Source organism: Carettochelys insculpta, chromosome 7 (assembly GCF_033958435.1).
Source record: "Carettochelys insculpta isolate YL-2023 chromosome 7, ASM3395843v1, whole genome shotgun sequence".
Taxonomy (NCBI): Eukaryota; Metazoa; Chordata; order Testudines; family Carettochelyidae; genus Carettochelys; species Carettochelys insculpta.
Genome location: NC_134143.1, coordinates 71073304 through 71096362, shown reverse-complemented (window position 1 = coordinate 71096362; position 23059 = coordinate 71073304). Strand labels below are relative to the sequence as shown.

The window sequence follows — 23059 nt, the reverse complement described above, 5'->3', positions numbered from 1 at the left end:
TAGTTAGGATGGGTAGGAATCGTGTCCCTAGCCTCTGTTTGTCAGTCTGGAAATGGATGATAGGAGGGGTATCACTCAATGAATACCTGTTCTCTTCATTACCTCTGGGGCATCTGGCACTGGCCACTGTTGGAAGACAGGACACTAGGCTAGATGGACCTTTAATCTGACCCAGTATGGCCATTCTCCTGTTCTTAAATGATCTGTTTGGGACTTATGAACCCTAGGCATAATTTTTATTAGTACCATCCTGCAGTAATTAAAGTGCTCAAGCATAACATATGTGACACTATCATTTATTGCTTTATCCAATGTTCATCTTTCATAGAAGAAGATTAGGAATGAAAGAGACTAGCTACTGGGATCCAATGTGATTGCATTTCCTTTGTGTGGCACAGAGAGCCCCTGGTTAGCTTTGTTTTCAACTAGCACTTCATTCTGATAATGCTAAATCAAGCCAAACAGTTCTGCACGTGGGGATGGCGGGAACTGGTGAGGAGGAAGTGATATTATACTTGAGAAGGAAGGCATCCTTGGTACCACCTAGGCTCATAGGCACAGGAAAGGATAGAACGCCAGGTTGCTATGATGCCACAGTTTACTTTTATACCAAATCATCTGGTCAGCCAACTGTATCCTGAATGCACAAGGTAAGTGTCTCCTGAACTTGAGTGTAAGAGGATAAGAGAGAATTTTTTTAAACTGGAGTGTTAGTGAAGGGAGTTGCTGGATTTAATCTAATGTCCCCAAAGGAAGGATAAGGATCCCTCTGCTGGTGCATCTGTTGTAATGCTGACTAGACGGTGAGTAGCATCAGCCAATAAAATGTTATGACATTTACACTGCCTACATTGTAAGCCATACTTTAAACCATACATGTTGCTCTGCAGCTTTGTGTTTTTAACAGAGCTGGGTTGTTTATTCAGAGCTATTATCAGGCTCTCCTCAGTACTAGAGGATATATAGTTACGGGATCAGTCATGTGGATCAATCATTTCCAGGAATGAGGAGAGACTAGATGACCTAATAGAGTATTCCTGTCTTTAACTTCTATGATGCCATAGTGAATCTGAAGAATAACTGCTTACAGTATAGTAATTTGATTGCTTCACTTCCCATAATAACTTTGTGGTTATTGCAAAAAACAAAGAACCCTACCAACAATATAAGGCAATCTCATATTTAGAGACAGATACACTTTCAGAATGCAAACAGAATTAATTTTCAGGACACATTTTGTCATAGTATTTCAGATTAGGCTATATCAGAGGAGAACAACTGTGATTTATATCCATCCTCTTTGGCAGCGAATGGGAAATACGCAAAAGCTCTATTACAACAATAAATGATGACAGAAATAGTGCAACAGGCACCATTAGGCTTGCTTATTCTAGTGCATCATGTAGTGTAAAGCGGATGTCAATCTCTTCCTTGGGGAATCCCTCAAGGCCTTGTAAAAATAAGTAAAGCACCACCATGCCGCATTAAAGGAACTGTGATATTAACCTCAAAAGCCAGGAACTTAAAATGAAGGTGTTTTGTTCTCATGTACAGCCTTCCTCCTTTTTGGCAAAACAGATAAAATTGTTCTTGGCCTTTGGCGATGCCATTGCACAGTTAGGAGGCTTAAGAAAGGTGAATCAGGGGACTGTGTGGCTCAGGAGACTGATCATTTGATACTGGGCTTTTCACTTCTTGATCACCCGGACTCTAGTCTGTGACCCAGGATGATACCAAATGAAAGTCATTGCTGTCTAATGACTGTCTGGAGGCCTGTAATGCCTGCCATTATAGAGTCAACATTTACCAACAGAAGCTGCCCCACCAATATCAGAGACATCAGAGTTCTCTCCGGGGCTAAGGAGAGAGACGTACAGTAGCATCATAGAAGCAGTTCCATATGGGTAAACCTCTGCATCTGTGCAGAGCTCATTATATGATCAAGGCCTGAGACAGGACATTGCTGGGATTTGTGCAGTAAACCAGGGTGATGTCTTCAGTCTTTATCAGTCCAGTACAATTCACTAGCACTAACTTCATTCTTGGAGAAGCAATAAAACAGAAAAAGTAAGAGGTGGAAACCAGTTTCTCTTTTATCATCTACTCCAAGTAGTCTTTCAAGCAAGGAGAAAATAAATAAAACTCTGAGCACCACTGCAGTTGAGTGAGAGTTTTGCAGGGATGTGCAAGGGAGATATGAGGAGCTCTGTCTTCAAAGCTGAGGTGCAGAAGGCATCAGGCTCACAGTCTTAAAAGTACAGTAATCCCCCAATTTGCATGAACTTGACTTGTGCATTCCTTGCATTAATGCGAGTCAAATTCATTGCTGGGAGTCGGCTGGAGCTAGCGGAGCTAGGCACTCCAGAGCCCAGAGAACCACTGGCTGGGGGAGTCCCTGGCAGCAAAAGAGCTGTGCTTGGTTGGCTCTCAGCCCTGTTGCTGCCAGGGATATCCCCATGCCCAGCAGTTCCCTGGGCTCTGGAGCGCCTTTCTTCCCAGAGCTGGGGGAGCTGGGGGAGCTGGGGACCAGACAGGTGTGGTGGCATGGCTGGCCCCCTGTCTTTTCCCAGCTGGGGGAGCTGGGGACTGGACAGGTGTGGTGGCACAGCTGCCCCCCCGCCGGCTTCTCTCAGATGATGAGCTGCGGGGGGCAGAACGGCATGGTGGTATGGCTGCTCTCTGGCTTCCCCCAGCTGGGGAAGCCAGGGGTGGACCAGTGCAGTGGCATGGCTTCCCCCCAGCTGGGAGAGCCAGGGGCTGGAGCCAGCAGCAGAGTGTTGCACCGCCCTGCTGGCTCCCAGTGGCAAAGTGGCTGTGGATTGCCCCCAGCCCCATTAGCTCCATGTGGCCAGAGCTGGTGGAGCGCTGCGCTCTGCCAGCTCCCATGCCTCTTAATGCTGGCAATTCCCCAGCCCTGGCGGCTCCCTGGGGGTGGAGCTAGTGCCCCCCTCCCCCCGCTCGACTTATGTGTGAAGAGATTCCTGACGGCACAGGCTTGCTAAAGTAGCAAAGTCATAAGACAATCCCGTGGTTGGAAGGTGAAGCTAATAAAATTCAGAAGTAAGGCTAATTAGCCCTTGGATTATCAGAGACGTGATGGATTCTTCTTCAAAGATTTGCTCTAGTTCAATCACAAATTATTGAACTCAGTGCATGAAACTTTCTGGATTATGTTGTGCAGGAGTAGGGCGACCATATCTCCCTGTCCCAAATATGGGACAGGGAGCTATGGGGGGGAGGGGCATCTCCGCCAAGTGCCGAGGAGCCGGCGGCAGCTGCTGCTGCTCCCCGGGAGTCCCGGGAAAAGTGGCAGCTGCTGGTCCTCCCACAGAGCCCTGGGGAAGCAGCAGCTGCCCATGCTCCCCTGCTTCCCAGAGGCTCAGGGAAGTAAAGTGTGGGGTGAGGGGGATACCCCGAATATGGGACAATGAGTCCCTTTTAAAACATAAGTCGGGATGCCTTTCTGGCATCCCAAATATGGGACCGTCCTGCCCAATACAGGATGGATGGTCACCCTATGCAGGAGTCTAACCTAGATGATCACAATAGTCTTTTGTGATTTTAAATTCTATGACTCCTTTGTGTATAAGGGAGGCATTGAAAACAGAAGACTAGAATGTTACCACTGATTGCTAGGAGCCTGAGTAGCTAGGTGAAAAAGAAACACACACTTTGCATACCATATATGGAGGCTGATGTTGTAGGTTCCCCTTTCTACCCTCACCCCAACCCAAGAAAGAGTCATAACAGAGAAAGTGCTTCAATTGTGCTTCAATTGTGAGAGAGACTTAAAAGAGAAAGAAACAGTCCATAGTGCATCTAAAACAACCTGGAACTGAAATCATTCACTAAGCAACTTCATTGTTTCAGGTTTAATGTTCTTACAAAGTGGACATGACCAGTGTATTACAAGAGTGATTTAGAGTTTCCAGCTTTTGTTTGTAAGTATCTTGGATCAGGCAATAGTTTATTGAGAACCCTGAAAGATGAAAGTGAGCCAGGCTGAATATATGGGGCTGCTTTTTACATTTTAATTAATTTTAGGAGGTAAAATTGATTGACTTCGGAAGCTTTTGGAAGTTATGAGTCATGTCTGGGGGAGCATAAGCTGCAATAAGTCTCTGTGGAAACTCACTGGGAAGCCAAGTGGTGGTACCTTTTTTTTATTTTATTTTTTTTAAACTTTGTTGTGTCTCACAATGAATCACTTCCGTGCAACATATTGTTTTTGAGCATCCCTGGAGAAGTAAACTTTGCAGCGGGAACAAAGTTTCCTTGCTGCTAATTAAAAAGCCAACAAGCAGCTACTTCATTAATATAAGGGTGAAAGCGGCAGTGTGCAGGACTGGATGACAGTGATAATAGCATAGGAGCTGTCACATCATCAATTTAAAACTGGCATAGACTATTAGTGTCTAAAGATTGTTTTAATCTGGCAGATGCTCGGTGGCAAGGGAGAGTTTGCATTCATGCCAGTTATTAGTTGGCTGTTTGAGTTTCCTGACACAAACATAATCATAACTGGCACTAACCAGGCCTCTTATTGGCACTGTCAGAAGAGAAGCCAGAAACTGAATAAGTTATGGTGGGGGTCCCAACCTTTTTCTGTGTGTGGTCCACACGTTCCATGTGCCCTCAATTCCTCCCATTTGCAATGGAGTAAGAGCCTGCTGGTGTAACCCATGTAGCTAACAGGGAGACCTCTCTTTCAGAGACCCCTGCAGGGGAGTAGGAGGGAGTTGTGTCTGGGTCATTGTTGCCAGGCAGTTAGCACTCCACACACAGAAGTTTTGGGAATTGGGCACGGTAGTTATGGGGGTCTGCTCCAATAGGCTCTGTGTCTCTTGCTGGGGTCAGAATCCATGAGAGACAGCAGCAGGGAGAAGCTGAGATCAGGAGCAGAAAGCAGGCTGATCCTTCACCCAGAAGCAGCAGGTAGTGATGTTGTTAATCTTCCACCAGGGAACATGGGCAGCGTGAATGGAGTAATGGGGAACGAGTCATCTCTAGCTGTTACTCTCAGTTTTTGCCTTTTCTTGTAACAGGTTTTCCTTTAACCTGTGTACTTGTGACTAACCAGTCGCTCAGTTAGATCTGTTAGCTGATGTCTGGCAGTGATCCGCAGTGGAGGCAAATCTACAGGGATCCCAACCGAAGATTCATACAAGCAAGTGGAGGGAAGATGGTTCAGACTCAGCAGATTGTACAGATTTAGTGATCAAAGGCACTAACTGAGACTTAGGGGAACTAAACCCAAGCTTTTGGGATCTCTGTTTCTGCTGACTGTTTGGTGTGGACTGAACTGTTAATTTTTACTTTTGTTTCCCTTTTTGTTTATTGTAACTCTCAAGATATATCTGTGGATTCACAAAATAGTTATGTTGCGAAAGTTAGTTTATTTGTTTCTCCATCATAGATTTTATAGTTATTTGATTATATTATTTTTTTTAATTCTTTTGGGACTTGAATGTGTAATCCTTGCAGAAAATCCTAGAGACTGAAATCTGGGTCTCCAGTTACCTTTCTACGAGAATTACATTTTTTAAGGCACTGGAGAAGGGAAATGAAGCGCCCACCCAAGTTACACTGGCAGCTCTGCCAGTGGCTTACCTGTGGAAATTCCCTTTCCTCTTTTCATAAAGCTGCCCTCACTGTCCGGTTTTGCTTCCTGTTTTGTTTTCTGTCACTTTGGTTCTGTTTCAGCTGGAAACACGGTGGACAGCCATGTGATTGAGGAGCTTTCTCTAAACCACTTGTGGTCCACAAAGCACAGCTGGGTTTATGGATACTGAACTCACGCCCTGGCTGAGACTCCGACCTAACCACTATTTTCTGGAATAGTAACAGAGAGGGAGCCGTGCTCTTGTATATACTATCAAAACAAAAAAGCAGTCAAGTAGCACTTTAAAGACTAACAAACTAATTTATTAGGTGAGCTTTCGTGGGACAGACCCACTTCTTCAGACCGTAGCCATATCAGAACAGACACTATTTTCTTGATGGATCTGTAACTCCTTTTCTCTCCTCCCTGGGTTACTCGGGAGCAGGCAGCCCTCAGCTGTGTGTCTATGTGCCTGATGGGTTCAATAGTAAAGGAGGTCCTGAGTGTCCCAGTGGTGATGTGGGATAGTTGGGAATCCCCTTTCCACCCCTGATTTCTAAAGCTCTGTAAAATGGTGATGTCTCCACCTGGTTGGCTCCTACACACTTAATCGTGTGCCTTGGGAACATCCAGGAATACTTATTCCAGTTATAATCTGGATGTAACTCCCAAACAGTAATTATAAATAGTAGATACCTAATAGACCACATTAGAATCAACACACCTTTACTTAATAACTTAAGGAGACAGGGTTACAGACTAAACATGAATGAAATCAATTACCACTATACACAGAAATGAATGAAACAACTGGCATGTGCATTGCCCTCAAGTCTCCCACCCTCGAGTGTACACACTTCAGTTATCCCACTTCCAGTTACTTGCTTCCGTTGGCATGCGCCTGGTGTTCACTGGATTGCAGACAGCTTGGTGAGAGTGCTGTGTGTCAGTCCAGGAAAAGCAACAAGAAGACAAGGCCCCTGAGCTGGAGCTGGCCTCTGCAGCACTTTAAGAGACACAGATCAAGTTCCTTCCCTGCAGGGTCTGTCATTAGCAGGCTGCAGCTCCTCAAAGCAATTCCTGGCAGGGAGAAAACTTCATGCTTGCCTTCAAGCAGTCTGTTCAATCAGCCTTAATTCTCCAGCAATAGGAGCCCACCATTATCATCTTCCAGCCTAGCCAAAATACCCCATTTCCTTCCCAAAGCCTCATGGAGTTGTAGTCCCTAGAGCCAGATTGCAGCCCACAGTAACAGTCAGAGGCTCCTATATACTGAGGGGCCTACACATCTTAAGCATCTATCTGCTCACAGGTTGTCATCCCCCTTTCCTGCGGGCCTTTCAGGGCAGCTGTGATGCTGCAGGGGCTGTGAAGCTAAGCCTGTATTCCCTACAATCTCTCTATGGTTAGACAACTGCCCATCCCACCTTCCTGTGGAAATGGTCATTATAGCACTGCTGCTGGTTCTGCCTCTGCTCTCTCACCATTTTGTCATTCTTATGTTCGTATGTAGGGCAGCATGATAATAGAAGCAGTCAGTACATTACTTCCGGGCTCTGCCTTTTGGAATCTGCCTGTTTGAGTCTTGCATTTTTCCTGGCTGTTTGAAAACTGCCAGCATCCAATGGGTTAAAACAAATAGACTAGAACAGAGGCTTGCTAAATGCATAACATTATTGTACAAAAATGCTTATAATGGGTCTCCTCCTTTAACAAGCATTCACTTAGGGAGTGCCCCAGTAAGTTTTATGGCCCATGTTTTTGATTTTGTCTATGGAAAATGGCCTCATTAAAGAGATAACAGATTTAACAGCCCTGCGTTCTATGGCACTTAACTGCCTGAAGTCCTGGTGAACCGTGGGGCAAATGGCACTTTATTGCTTTAGCAGAATCCATTTGGAAGCATTTCTTCGGGTTTCTGGTATATGTCTAACAATTTTAAAATGTTCAAGATGTCTTGGAGAGAAGTTAACGTGTGTCAGATGCCCAGGTTGGATAAGCCCTTCTGTCAGGCTGCGTTTGAGTTTTCTCTGTGAATAAGACTTGCGTTACTAATGCTAATTTGTAAGCCATCCCCAAGAGTATTGCTTCAGGATGCTGCTCTGCTATTACATATGGCCCTCCATGTACCTTCCCCTTCCCCTTCATTTAAAAGTGAAATTAGCATGATTTGAAGCTCTTCTCACTTGGAGCATACACAGTTGGGTGGGCGGCTGTTCAGCAAACCTGCCCTGGAGCAGAGCATTAGCAGTACAGTGTAGGGATTGCCTGATGATTGTCTTTCTCTGGCATCGGTGCTAGAGACGTGACAGGGAACACCACTGCTCTCTGCAGAAATTTTCCTCCAAGGGTCTCACAACTCTTCACACACTCTAATTGACCCACCCAACCCCCAGGGAGGTATACTAGTGTTACCACTCCATGCGTCTCACACAGCAGTGTGAGCTGAGCTATTGGAAGGCTTTAGATGTGGTAGGGATGGTCTGGTGATTCAAATACAGGATTGGGTTTGAGGCGTTAGCATCTCGCTTTGCCTCTGCCTCAGACTGCCTGTGTGAGCTGAGAAAACAGACTTCACTCTCCTGTGCCTCGGTTTCCCCAGCTACTTTTAATAAGTTACTGGTGTAATACATCTTTGTCCAACAGGGATGATGGGGGCTTCTCTCTGAGCCCCACAGATGATGCATGCAGAGTGTTATTTAATTGCCATGTCAGTCGGTCCAATCTCTGAGACACCGGCACTAGCTGTAGACACGCTCCTGCCCTGTCTGGGCAACTTTTCAGCAAAGCTGCATTTGAGTTCTGATCTGCCTGGTGCTGGTAGTGGCAGGACGTCAATTTTCCAGAAGCCAGATGGAATGCGTGTGTTTCCTGGCTTGCAGAATTTGGCTCTGCCGGTTAGGCATAGGACAAGGGAACTGGCACCACCTGCTGTAACAAGTTACTTGACGTTTTGGAATGGGGATTCCACTCTTTTCTATCCCCCTTCATTCACAGCCAGACCCTGTGTGTTGCTGACCCTTCTGCTGCAGTCACTGAAGCCAATGGAAATTAGAGGCCCTCAGTGCCTCTCAGGATGTGAGCTCAGCTGAGCGCTGTTTGGAACCTACAACTTCCCATAGGTCACGACTGAGTAAAACCAACTGAATTTCTTCGAGCGACAGCTGTGGGACTTAGCCTATAAATGCTTCCCCTCTGCACTCATTCCTCCAAGACAGTGGAAGTTAAGTCTTTATCACCATCAGGATAATAAAATATCCCTAGATTCAATGAGATGTTCAGAGTAAATGATATAGGGCACTCCCTTAGCTCATCACACCTCTGCTTGTCTGCCCTGAATAAACGGGATATAGGATAATTTACCAGCCTCTTGCAATTATGGCTCATCTGTCAGGCAAAAGAAAGCCTGCATAATTCTTGGACAAACGCTGGCATGAGCTAGTTATTCTGGCTTCTTGTGAGAGTGACAGAATAGACTAAACTCAGTGATGACACCTAGTTTGTCTTTTCTACCAAGGAAACACATGACAGAAACTCAGAGGAGCAGTGGGGGAAGTTTTCAGTGTGGTTAGCTTGTTTCCCACCCTGCCACTGCCACCCCATTACTGTTGGTGTCTGCAGGATGAGTGCAAAACTTTGGAGCACTGGATCTGCTGTCTGTTTCCTTCCTGTTCAGAAAACACCATTTGCTTTCTCTGTCCGGGCATGTGTGAGCCAAATGGCCTTTAGATGAGATGCCGATGGGTTGTGTGAGGAGAGGGCCGGACTTTCTGCCACAGAAAGGAGATGATTAACCTAAGATTAGTTTTGAGGGCACTGACTGTCATAGTCTGTGCCATAACAGAGCAAAGCCTATGATTTCAGGGGTGTTTTAGGCAAGATGATCCCAAAACTCCAGCTCATGGCAGCTCAGGGGGAATATGCTGCTATTTGAGCGGCACTGAGAGATAGCTGCTGTGGCCCAGCCCTTCCTCTAGAGGCCCTGTCCCTTCTGGTGGTGCGGTGGAGGCATGATGCCCAGGGGCCCAGCAAGGCTGTCAGCTTCGCTGTTCACTGTGCGCTCACCGCGTCAGCCCAAGCACATGACGCAGCGTGATGATGCTTTTCCCGTGAGCTCTTGTAACAAAACCTGAGAGTTAAAAGGGAAATTGAAGCTTCAGTGATGCCCTACCAGGGAATTTTTGATTTTACATATGTTTAGTGCGTTATTTTAGCTATTATATGCTACTAGATTTTACGCCCCCTCACCCCCAGTATTTGTGGATTTCGTCATTCACAGTGATCTCAAGAACAGCTCTGACCCCCAGAAGTGCTACCAATTGATATGGCTCTTTGGATGCAGGAGCCTTGCCCTAGCTTCTTCCATCGACACCTCCCTTTCTCTCTCTGTGTGTGCCTGTGCTCTGCCTCTGGATTAACAGCCAAAGGGCCGACGACATGCACAGGGGAGACATAGGAATAGGTTACATAAATTTGTGGTTCCCTCAACAGCTTCTGCGTCCTCTACAGAGGATGAAAAAGTAGCACCCAGGACTATTTGTTTACTGCATTATCAGGGGATGGTCTAAACCTGGCCGGCCAAGCCAGGCCCTAGTTGTATGAGCTCATTAAAAAAGCAATTAATAATGACAACATAAGGCTTAATTGTTGGCAATATACGGTGAAAGAAGGACTTTGTTTGAGCTGGCCACATAGGAACATCCCTCATACAGACCATCAGGTTGTTCTGTTGGTTTATGATGTTTGACTAACACTCATAACAGCACTGGCAGGTAATACACACAACTGAAAGGGAATCAGCCACCTGAGCTAGTGTTTACCAGGCATTGTATGCTGCCATAAAGCATTTACAGTGTTAGATCCCACCACAAAGCACAGATGTTCCCATATTCAACACTTGTTCTTTCAGCAAAGAACCGGGGGATGGTTCTACTTAAAAGGGAAAGCAACAGCCTATGAAATAAATGTCTCTCTCCAACTTACTTCACTTCAGAGCAGGGCTAGTGCTAAACATGTAGGCTGGGTCTACACGTGCCCCTTCCTTTTGAAAGGGGCATGTTAATGAGCAGGTTCGAAATATGCTGATGAGGTGCTGCAATTAATATGCAGCGCCTCATTAGCATAATGGCGGCTGTGGCAATTTGAAAGTGCGGCTTTTCAAATCGCGCGCCACCTGTGGAGACGGGACCTTCTGAAAGGCCCCCCCCCTAGTTTTCAAAAGCCCTTCTTCCTATCTGGTGATCAGTAGAAGGGCTTTTGAAAACTTGGGGGGGTCCTTTCGGAAGGTCCTGTCTCCACGGGCGGTGCACAATTCGAAAAGCCGCACTTTCGAATCACTGCGGCTGCCATTATGCTAATGAGGTGCTGCATATTCATTGCAGCACCTCATTAGCATATTTCAAACCTGCTCATTAACATGCCCCTTTCAAAAGGAAGGGGCACGTGTAGACCCAGCCGTGGACTCTACCACTTCTGGGAGGCTTCCAGGATCAGACCTCACTGATTTGGAGGGAGTCTTATGCATTAAAAGCTTGTAGGTTAGGGCTTGCATGTGTACAAGGGAGTGTAATGATGTGTCTAATGATCAGAGACAAGGGGACAGAGGAAGCTGACAGTGAGTCAGTAATGATTTGCAGTCTGTTCCCTGTACAGGTGCTGAGTAATCTTCCCTTACCATCCCCATGTCATCACTCACATCACGCTTTCCATCAGTACCCAGCTCAAGCCAGCTAATCATTCAACCAGTGAACCAAATGTCATAGTGCATTCAGATCACATAGTGCCGGAGGTACATTGTGCATGCTCACACCATCCTTCCTCCCACACAGTGGTAGCATGTTAGGCGTCACGGACCTAGTCCCAATCCCATCAGGTAACTGCTTGTCTATTGACTCCGAGAGGCTTTCGATCAAGCCATCCTGGAGCTTACTCCATTGTCATTATTCTGGTCCTGGGCCGAGACGAGGCCAGTGCCATGTACATCAGCCTTTCCAGGGTTAGATCACATAGGGAGAAATACATTACAAATAGCTTATATTCATCACAGTTATTCCACCGCCCTTGGCTTAATCCTCCAACCTCCTTCAATGTCCCTGCTTTCATCAGCTTATGTGCCTACTGAGCAGGCTTAAAAGAAATGTTTCAATGGCACCTTACTCTAGTATTGGGCTGTTTTTTTTTCTTAGTCCCCTTCGTGGGGCCTTTCAACAACAAGCACAATCACAGATCTCAATGTGGGCCCATTTATGTATGCACAGAAATGTTTGTCATTTACAATGGGAAGAGTGTATCCTTTCCCTCAGTCTCACAAGGGATTTTTTCTTGAATGGCTCCATCATTCAGCTGAGAGCCGGTTCAGCTAATTTCAGCCCTAATGGAGAATCTTTGTTAAGGTGTGAATGAGCAGAGGTGCATTTTAAATGGACCAGTTTTGCAATCTTGCCTTGAACATTCATTACCATTTAATTATTTGTCTGATAGCATTGCTAGGCCATCTGAGTGCTTCGCATTGCAAAGCCCATAAATACAGGACTGTGACGCATTCAGTTGTAGACAAGTTTTATTGTGTGTCCCTTTGAGACTGATCAGCTCTAGGTAATTAAAATAAAATTATATTTGTTGATTATAACCTACATTGAAAGGAAAAGATGATTTGATGGAGCTTACTGCAAATGACAAGACTTCCAATTCAAAATTTATTTCCCATGCTCTTAGGAGTCCATCGCCATGCACCTGGGCTCTGTTTACACACTGTGTTATCTTCACTAAACTCTTTCCCAATTTAGGTGCCGTCCTGTCCTCAGACAGTGCACCTTTCCTAAAGGAGATCAGAGACCAGGAATTGCCAGCCAGGAGACCACTGTCCATCAGAGGCTCAACAGCAACAATCAAAAAAGAGACGGAGGAAGGAAAAGGCTGCTTACACAGGGGGAAAACCTAGGTTGTGACTGAGCATGAATCTGGTGCTTGCAGTCCCCTTTGGAGAATACTGTGTCCCTGTGATCAAAAACCACAGCATTCTTATTGACCACAGCTGATGCATTTTGGTCAAGCCTAAGTATTCTCTGCAACAGAGAATTACATGGGTTTAGTAATACAGTTAACCGTTGCATACGCTTACTTCTCAGGGGTTTGGAAGGGTTCATTCCTTTACAGTTAAGAGCTGTATGATCCCCAGCTGGAGAATAGAATGCAGTAATGCAAAGGTTAGTTATTTACACACATACCTCATACAGCTGGAAGGGACCTGTGGAGGTCATCAAGTCCAGTCCCCTGCTCTCTTGGCAGGAGCAAGCACCCTCCCTTTTTTGTTTTGATCTGTTTGCCCCAGATCCTTAAATGGCCCCCTCAAGCATGGAGCACCCAACCCTGGGTTTAGCAGGCCAATGCACAAACCACTCAGCTATTTCTCATCATCTGGGGGTTTTGTAAAGAGAAGCACAATCCAGTATTTTGAGGAGTTGTTATTTTAAAGGAACAGATCCTACCCTCAGATGTAGCTGCTTGGTCCTGCCAAGAGGGCAGGGGACTGGGCTCCACCTCTCAAGGTCCCTTCCAGGTCTCGTGTTCTATGATTCTATGTACACAGCTGATTCCACAGTGGTCTGTGGGAACCATTTTCACACAGGATGTGCCTCGCATTTGTAGCAGAAGGTGGTCAGGAGTGAGTGTGATAGCCCTTAGTTCCCTGACTGATAGCTGCCTTGTCTCCAGCAAAGACAGTTTTATCTGATTATTACAGAGTCCTAATGTGCCAATGGACCATAGCTGTCAACTACTGTCCTCTTCATTTCACACATGGTCTGTAACGTTAGAGGCACCTTGGACCAGCACAAGAGAAGAGCATTACACTGCCTGTGTTTGTTTTCAGTTTGGATGAGGTGAGCTGGCAGCTGTTGTTAGGAGCAAAACCTGACCTGAGTGAGCCTGACAGAGGCAATGTCATGCAGGTTGATTGGATGAAACACAAGGGTTTGTTTTGTAAACTTCTTCGAATGTTCGCCTTTGTTATGTGTGTAGTGACTGCACAGGGATGTATAACTTCTGGGCTTGCTTACAGTATACATTATGCATTTGCTCAGTTTGCTGCTAGATCATCTATCAAACTACAGCTGGTCCATTGCTGTCTTCCGCCCCCTCCAGCAGCCTCTCCACAGCCTGAAGGCTGTCTGGGTGGGGCAGGGTTCTGGGGGCTGCTCCCAGCCCCAAACATCCCCTCCCATGGCCTTCAGGCTGTTTGGGGGCTGCCCCCTTCTGCAGCCTGTAGGTTCTCCATGATGGGGATATGGCCAGCAGGCTCTGGATTTGGGGCAGGGACTACTTACCCAGTCTTTGTGGCAGGCAGGAGAGCAGAGCCCCAGCCCAGCTGGCTTCTCTTTGTGCTGCAGCTTTCCCCAGTGGCCACTCTCAGTATTGCATCACTCCTGTCTGCCTCTCCCTTTCACCTCCCTCTGCTCCCTCCCTTTCCCTGTTCTGGGAAATCCTGGGATTTCAGGCATTTCCCACTTTCCAGGCATGACCAAACCCTGACCTTGATTTAAGTCAGGGTAAGAGGAAGCCACATACCAAATTTTGTGGTAGTAGCGCTCATGGTTTAAGAGGAACAAACATAGCACCGACAGACAGACAGACACGCTAAAATATGGAAAGAGAGCTAATAAAATACACAGGGCTTGTTGAAACACAGCCACTTGTGGGGTGGACCACAGCAGCTGTCTAGCAGCACCCAGCAACACAGCTAAGAAACATGATGCAGGGGAACCGTTAATGTGTATGAAACGCGCCTTTCTGGCAGCGTGAAATGCTCAGGGTCAAGAGGGGGCATATGTGAAGAGGTTTAGCTTTAGTGTCATCTCCGAATGAGGGGGTAGTTGTATGAAGGAGAGACAGACTGTCAGTCCTTACATTACTCAAAGCGTCACACTGCTCTTCCCACTGTTCGCCTCAAAGGCTGCAGCCGTACAGCACTGCTGAAAGGCAGCCATCTCTGAGGGTGGTGACTGCAGCCATCTGGTGCACAGTGTACTGCCGAGAGAGGGGAAGGCATAGTACAGTCAAGGACATTGAGGGATGGGCCGTGAGCATCTATGCTGAGGGAAGAGGCCCTCGGTTTTTATGCTTGTGCATGAGAAACTTACGTGCTGGGAAAAGGAGTCTGTCCCCTGCCATGTGGCCATGACTGTTTCATGAGATGTTCAGCTGACAGAAGAAGAGGCATTCTGGTACTGCTTACTGCGGGTTAGAAGAAGGTGCCTGACTATTCCAGAGACTGTGTGGTCCTTCCATAGCAGCTACCCTCTCAGGAGCTCTGTGGCTTTTCACTGGCCCATCCAGTGTGAGGATGTGAGGCTGCTGGGCTGTGTGAGGGTGAGCCTGGGTAACTTTCAATAAAATGTGACCCTTAAAACTGCTGAAGTATTTACATTGGCTCAGAAGACGCTGGCTTACCTAAGGGGGCGTTCAGGCCTCTTTTAGACCAGCTGATAACCTCTAGGGGGAAGAGGCAGGAAGAGGGTGGTGCCTTCTTGTGCCTGGCCTAGGACTGGTCTGTTGGGAATGGAATTTAGGGTTGAGTTCTGGTCCCATTGACGTCAATGACAAAACTCCCATTGACTTCAGTAAGGTGAGGATTTGACCACCCCCGCCCCCCCAGCTCTTATTCTGATGGTGCTTAATATGCTCACAGTAAGCGATACATGTTCATCCCGAGCCAGGGGGTCTTTGTGCAGGAGCAGGGCCTAGCAGCAGGCAAAAAAACCGCACCGGGACAAGCATGTTAAAAGTCATGTGTGTTTGTTTTATTGTCCAGGTTCCACCATATTGGATGAGCGACTGGGCCCATCTGCACCGAGCTCTCCCACTTCAGCTCCGAACTCCCCCACAGTTCTCTGCAGTGGGGTTTCTGATCCGATACTAAGCACTTGTGGCTCTGGTCCACTCTGCAGCTCCATCAGCGGTGAGTATGTCCCACACATGTTCATGGTTCACTGTCACCTGTAGTGTCTCCTGCTGAGGGCCCACTTAGGCTCTAAGTGCATCAAGCTGCAGGCATCTGTGCACCTGTTGCTCCCCAGTCGAATAAGGGAGAAGAGCCAGAGACCCAGGCAGTCTCTAGGCAACTGGTTTTTAACTTGGAAGCCACTCAGATGCCTTGATACTGGACAGCAATAATTTTGTAGCCCCTTCCCTCATTATCAATCTCAACAAACTCCCTAGACTGTGTACAGCCCACCTCTGGGGAGAAACCTGGAGGCTGTTTACATTGAAATTCTCCACCAGGGCCAGGTTGCACAATCCAAGAGGGGCTGTTGTAAACTCCCATCCAGCCTCACAATCTCCCAGCAAGGAAGAAAGGCAGAATTGCTGCTCACAGAGAGGTTGTGCCCTTTGCACAAGGATTGTACCCGGTGCCACCCCTGCCCAAAGAACTCACAATCAGTGACTTCCCCAGCGCCTCAGTCCCTGGCTCATGTCACCAGACAATGCTCCAATCTTAGATGCTGCTGCCGCCTTTACTCTGCATCCCTGGGCCTCCCTTCCAATGGTGAAACAGCAGCTACCTGATTTGGTACCTTCCCATTGCCCTCCGCAGTGAATGGTTGTACAGCGCTTGGATTCTGCAGTGCTCCTTCTGAGCACCAGCTGGGCATGCGATCAGACAGCTGGTTCCCCATACTGGAGCCCTGTGCAGTGAGCAGCTGTTGCCTTGCAGCGTATTGGCTACAAACCCTAGGCAAAATGTCTAGCCACACAGCTCTGTTACTATTCCTATGACAAAAGCCTGTTTCCGCCCCTCCCGCTAAAGCCCTGTCATTTACAGAGCACCTTTCATGGCAGAAGCTCTGCGCCCTTTCCAGACACACCTTGGGCCTCATCACTGCTCAGGGGAGTGAGGCTCAGAGTTATGATGCACGGTTGCCAGATGAGCAAATGGGGAGTGACTTGCCCAAGGCTATGTAATGCTTCAGTGGCAGAACCGAGACTAAAAGCACAAGACTCCTGTCTCTCAGACTTGTGTCCTTAACACATGACCACCCTTCCTCCCAGCAGGGCCTTACTGTGCCCCATTGTTAGAAGAAATGGCTGGGTTAGGTTGTGTATACACTACAGCAATTCTCCTGGCCTACCCCTTAGTGTAGACGCACTGTACGCCAATAGATGCTGTTTTCCATGAGCATGGGAACACCCTCTCCTTGCACAATGTTAGCTACGCTGCCTGAAGCCTCCTTCTGCCAGCACAGCTGTAGCGGCACAGCTATGGCCGTCAGGGATGTGGGATTTCTTTGTGAGCGAGAACAGAGCTAGGAGGACTTCTCCCTTCCTCAGTAGTGTGCCATTGTGCAACAAGCCAAGTATATTTAGGCTGTGTCTATGCTAGCTCCCGACTTCGCAGGGCGCATGGTGAGTAGGGTGTCGGGAGATTATTAATGAAGTGCTACGGTGCATATGCAGCGCTTCATTAAGCTAATTCTCCCCCACAGCAATGTTGAAGTGTTAAGCTTCGAAGTGCTGGCTCGCGTGCAAAATTTTGAGGAGTAAAGGGACTTCAAAGTTGCCTGGGCACTTCCAAGTACCGGCAGGTGAGCCGTGGCTAGACGCGAGCCGGCACTTCAAAGTTTAACACTTCAAAGTTGCCACGGAGGGGGGGAATTAGCTTAATGAAGTGCTGCGTATGCAGCACAGCACTTCATTAGTAACCTCCCGACACCCTCATTACCATGCCCCTTTCGAAGTAGGGAGGTAGTGCAGACACAGCCTAAGGGTTTTTCTCAGCTTCTGCTGAGGATTCAGCTATTGGCCACTGTTAGATGCAAAAGCTATGGAAGGAGGTGATAACGCTCCCACCCTGCCCCTGCCTGCCCAGGTTGCTCCTTGCAGTACTAGCTGCACCAGGAGTCTGTGCTGGCTGAGCCACGCCTCTCTCCCTTACCCTAAAAAGCTGGCTACTGAGTAAAGAGCGATCATGTTCCTTGCATTTCAGGCACTGCTCCAAACTCCCCGGTCAGCATGCCGGATTCCCCCATCTCCCCAGCTGGCTCAGGGGGCTGGGGGGATGAGTGCACCATCTGCTACGAGAACATGGTGGACACCGTGATTTACGCCTGTGGACACATGTGTCTCTGCTACCCCTGCGGGCTGAAACTCAAGAAGATGGCCAATGCCTGCTGCCCCATCTGCAGACGGGCCATCAAGGATATAATCAAAACATATCGCAGCACTTAGAAGAGCGGCACCAAGGGAAGGTAGCGTAGGGAGGAGGTGCAGCCGCAAGTGGGGAGCAGGGTCTCTGGCTTCACTCATCTGTGAAATTCAACCCCTGACTAACCCGAAGGATGCTGGAGAGCCTGGTTGGTGACAGCTCTGCCACGCTCCCCTCCCCTCCTCCCACCATGAGTTCTGAACTCCAACACATCAGGGAAGTCCAGATGAACCACATGTTAATCTCAAGCAAACAGCTGGAGCCATTCTTCCCCTGCTGCATCGTGCCCAGGGAAGTCTCCGCCACTCAGTGAGCAGGGAAGGGGTCGGGAACGCCACCTTCTCCCCATGGACAGTGACTGTAGGCAGCCAGGGAGTGGGAGAAGAAAGGAAGCCCTTTGTGGATGACGGACCTGGCCATGCAACAGCATCTTCAAAGAGCAGGGCTGCCTGGGCATGGGGATGAGCGGGGCAGGTGGCAGGTGTGCTGCAACAGTGGGTGTGAAAGGGTACCTGGAGTGGGAAAGAAGAACCAAAAACCAACCCTCTTTTGTTGGGGGCAGCTGGCGGGCATGCAGCATGTGGGGCCTGCATTGGGCACGGCTGTGTGCCTTGCCATCCGGCGAGACGGCCCCTTGGGCTGGTGTTTGCCCTGTAGAGCCCTTTCCCCTGTGGCTGTCTCCCTGCCACCTGCCTGGCTCCTTACAGCATCCACCGCTGCAGGGCCTACTGAGCGCCTACAAATGCCCTGTGCTGATGCATGCTCCTTGGTTCTCACTGGGGGCCCCAAGCCAAAGGACTCTTCTGCTCACTCCTCAGTCAGTGCATGTGAAAAAACCCTGAAGAAGAACGTCTCTGGCACCCCCACCTCGGCTCTGTTGTGTGTTAAATGGCTTGCTTTGCTGTAAGGCCAGGGCAGCTGGTTGGTGATTAGCCATTTGGACCCCTGCCCACACTGAAGGCAGGACATGGTGCTCAATGCGCTTCATCATCAGTGAGCTACACAGGCAGAAAGTGGGTTTAGTTTTTGTTTTTCCAAGGGAGCTCCTGATCCCACAAGCTTGAGGGGAGGGAGGGGAACTGTCTGTTTCTGCTGCTCAGCCTGTGGCCGCCCCTGTCAGTTTCAGACTGGCCATGATCTCGGTGTGTCAAGCTGCAGGGCCTCAGCCTGTGACCGCCCCTTCTAGGGCAACACTGTAGCACTTGGGCAGCTGGCAGAGGCTCACGCAGGCCACAGTCGTCTCCGCTTAGGTCTGTCAGGCCTCATTTGTCCGCAGCCTCGAGGCCTGCGCTGTCCCACTGGGGCTGCACTTGGCAACCTTTGGGCCCCATCGCCTTCACGCGGCTCAGTATGGTGGCAAACTTGCTGGTTAGTGTCTAAGTGGAGACTATTCAGACCACGACAAGCCCCATCAGGAAACCAGGCACCACCGGGCAGGCTTGCAAGGAGCACTTAAAAACGCCTGAGAGGAGGGGCCTGCTCTCAGCTAGCTGGCGATCCAGCCCCACCCCTGCCCCCGGGCTGGGTGGGACACATTAGAAGGAGCAGGCCTGCTGCAGTGCAGGTGGCAGCCCTGCAGCAAAGGCAAGCGGGATGTGGCCCATACTTGAGGGCCCTTTTTTTTTGGGGGTGCCCAGTATAAGGCCTAGTGTTAAAGTGCCGTCGGGCCCAGAAGCCACAGCTCAGGCCCACGCTGGTTGTAGCTCAGGTACCTCTGCACTTCCGCATGTCTGCAACAAGACATGGCCGGCGCCCACCAGAGCCTTTTGCTTTGGCGTTACCAAGCATGTGGGCTTTTACTGACAGAAATTCATCCGTCAAACACCAAGAAACTGATCAGGAGCGGGGAGTTATTGGCAAGTGAGGGCCTGTGCACAGGTCAAGGCACGTTCCAACACACGTTCCAACCCCCCCGAGAGCAAGCGGCTTGCATGGCGGGCCGTGGCGCTTCTCAGTTACAACCGAGGCTTCTTTCCCCAAACACAGGCTCAAAGTGCTGCAGCTTGGGTATGGTGTGCCTACCACCACCCCCACCACCCCCCGGGCTTGCTTTTCATGAATGTACCCTACTTTTCGGCTCTGCCTATAGCTGCAGTACAAACAGACCACACCCTGGCCCTCATGTTTGAAAGTAGCTCAAGGTACAGCACCTGAGCACATACACTGCTGTCTGTCCAAAGTACCACAGCCCAGCTCCGCCACGTGGGCAAAGCGTATTTGTTTCATGAGATGTGAGGAGGCTTGGGGGGGGGGGGGGGGTCCCTGTTGTGTTACAGAGAGCGAGAGCGTGTGTGTGTGTGTGTGCGCGTGCGCGCGCACGCGCATGCAGCTAGGGCTTCTTCCAGCCATACATATGCACACTAGCAAATGGCCGTTAACTGGCCATTATGCACAACTCAAAAAAAATCCTGCTTGCCCCCGCGGGCCCCCCCCGGGGCATACTTTTCAACAGGTGCGCCAGTGCACCGCCTGCATCGCTGGCTGCCTCCAAGGGGCGTGGGGGGGGCGGGGTGCATATGCAACTTTTGTTACAGGCGCAACCGTGGGGGGGAAAACACACACACACACACTCTCTCTCTCGCTCTCGTGGGCCTACAGTAGACACTTGATCCAGCATTTTGATGGGGTTAGACAGGCCTCAGCCTGCCTATGCCCCGCAGCCATGGCAGCCCATAGCAGCCGCACTCGCATGTGGGCTTGCCCTAGGCCGCTGTGTACAAACACTCGCGGCTGTTCATGGAAATAGGCACCTGTTAGCTTAACTGCTGAGAGCAGGGGCAGGGCTGGGTGTGGGGGTTTTTTTTTGACCGGGGGGGGGGGGGGCCAACATTATACAGTTTGTCATCGTCCCGTCCCGTCCCGTTCCCCCCCCCCCCCCCAACCAGGGCCACTGGCCAGGGCTTGCTGGCAAGGCCAGGCTGGTGCCTGGCTACCCAGTACCGTTCAAGGGGTAAGAGCAATCATGTGGCTCTGCCTCCGCCCGACCTGACGTGTGTTTAATGTAGTTAAAAAAAAATGTGTTTGTTTTACTGTGGGCCAAACTCCAGCAGCATCATTGAGTAGGCTGGGGTGAGCCTCTGTCCTTCTGCCATCATCCAGGCACAAGCACACAGCCCCCTGCTCAGCACCAACATTGTGCTGTGTCTCAGGGCCGAGCCGTGGGCTTTTACTGCCTGGGTGCAGTGCAAGCTGAGTCAGGTACCTTTAGTCTGTACATGGCCCCACGACTGCTCTAGTGTAGTTGCGAGACCCGAGGCCAGCCCCTTCCTGCAGCAGTGGTTGTTAAAAACAGGCCTGGGCCCCAAGGCACCTCAGTCACAGGCCTATGCTACTGTGCCCCTTCTTAGGGCAGCCTGGCTCCTTTCTCATAGATGCAGGGTGTGGGGTGGGGGGAGGCGGGCCGGGCTTGTTGCCCACAGGCACAGTACCAAAATCTTTAACTTCTGTTTGATTTGTGTCCAGTCCCGTGGTCGCTGGTGTCTGCCCCGGTTCCTGGTTTCCTTTTACAATGGCGTGTGATCCAACAGAGAAATCCAGTCGCTGACACTTGGGTAGCTGTAATTGTGAATAAAGGTGATTTTAGGCATCCCCCAACAGCGTGTGGGTGCTCTTGTTGGCCAGGGGCTTGGAATACATGTGGCCAGAAGGCCTAAGCGCTGCCCCCTTTACTCACACCCAGCTCTACCTGCCAGGCAGGGACAAAGGTGTGCTCCAGCCCCTGGAGTCATAGGGTATGAGGTACTGGTTCCTTGCAGCTGGTTCACGCACCTGTGGCACATGGGTGTGGAGGAGGTGGGTGACACAGGAGACCACATCTCATCTCTAAGTGCAGAACCAGCCCCAGGCCTGCCGGGGTGGTGGAGGAGCGACATAGCCAGAAGGGGAGGTCCCCTGACATTGTGTGGTTGATTAGTGATGGGGGGGGCAGGGCAAAAGTCATTCGTGCCCCCCCAACTGTCCTTAAGGGGACAAACACTCTGGCTGGCAAACCCTGGGCCTCAGGATTGTTCTGCCTGGCACTCCTGTGCAGGAGCTGGGGCTAAGCCTGGCTTCCAGCCCACCTGCTTCATCCTTGGGCACTGCAGCCAGCAAGTGAGAGATCAGAGGTTGCAGCTTCTGCCTGCATTATGTCCATCATTTACTGCTGGGACTCCCCCCCCCCCCGCCCCCCCCCCCCACTACCCACTTTCCTCAACTCGCTGTGCCAAACGCTTGGGACCAATTCTCCAGGGGAGGAAGAAGTGTGTTCTTTCATAGACTGAGGATCCCCAGCCCAGCCTGCATGCTTTGGTTAGGTGTTATCCTATGTCATTACACATGTTCCTGGAAGAACTAGAACTAAAATGACACTGGTCCGTGCCCCGTGGGCAGTGAGAATAGTCGGGGGGGGGTGAGTGTGTGTAAATTAACTCCAGCCCCTTTCTTGCAAGCTTGCTGGGCCTTCTCCCCCTCCCATGACAGTTTTCCTCAGCAGCAAACCCTCCTGCACTTGCTCCCTCTGTAGGGAGCAGGGCTGCAATTAGCTCTTGTCACAACCGAAGGGTGCAGGTATACTGTGGCACTTTCTACCCCCTGCAAGAAGCTGCTCACTAACGTGGGGCACCTGGCCCACTTACGAGGTGGAGTGGTAGAGCAAAGCTAAGTAAGGGGGCCCCACCCCAGCTGGTCCGCGAAGTAGGTGGCAGCTGAGTTCACTCGAGGAGGTTTGACTTTGAGCTATTAAATGAATATACATTGTGTTCCTCTGCATTTCTAGACAGGGCTGGTGCTTTTATTCGGCACCTGCTACTCTTGATCATTAACAGGCCGCGGGCTGTACGCCAGCAACTGTTCTTTCTTTAAAACAAATCAGACACAGCAAAATAAAGTTACAGTCTACAGTCAAATGGACACAATATTCAGACACCCAAGCATGTCATAACTGGAGAGCTTGACTCCTTCCCAGTGCAGGGCAGGGCCCTAGAATTATTCGCATGAACCTGTCATGGCCCAGGCCCTTACTGGGCTCTGTGTTTATTGGTAGCTGTTGAACTTCTAGCATGGTACAAAAGGCATTTGTCCAGCTTTGGTTTTCCTTGAAGTCAATTTTTCCTGTCCTTAGGCCATATCCTGAAACTTCTCACATGCTGGGGGAATGCACTTGAGTTTGGAGAGGTAAGCCAATCCAGTATGTAGGATTAGGGGTCATCAGTGTCTCAACAGGAGGTGACTGCATCTCAAATGACAGTGCACTCCTGTGTTCTTGTAAGTTTGTGACA

At 49.5% G+C, this 23059-nt stretch overlaps 1 protein-coding gene across 3 annotated transcripts in view; it reads left to right on the top strand.

Annotated features, from left to right (window-relative positions):
• NEURL1 (neuralized E3 ubiquitin protein ligase 1) overlaps positions 1-20563 on the top strand; it is a 143025-nt gene extending 122462 nt beyond the window's left edge. For all 3 annotated transcript variants that reach the window (XM_074999900.1, XM_074999899.1, XM_074999901.1), the window contains exons 5-6: positions 15411-15557; positions 17583-20563. In XM_074999900.1, coding sequence (XP_074856001.1) covers positions 15411-15557; positions 17583-17824 — 389 coding nt within the window. In that variant the 3' untranslated portion in view covers positions 17825-20563. The remainder of the gene's footprint in view (positions 1-15410; positions 15558-17582) is intronic.
• Positions 20564-23059: the final 2496 nt, after the last annotated feature.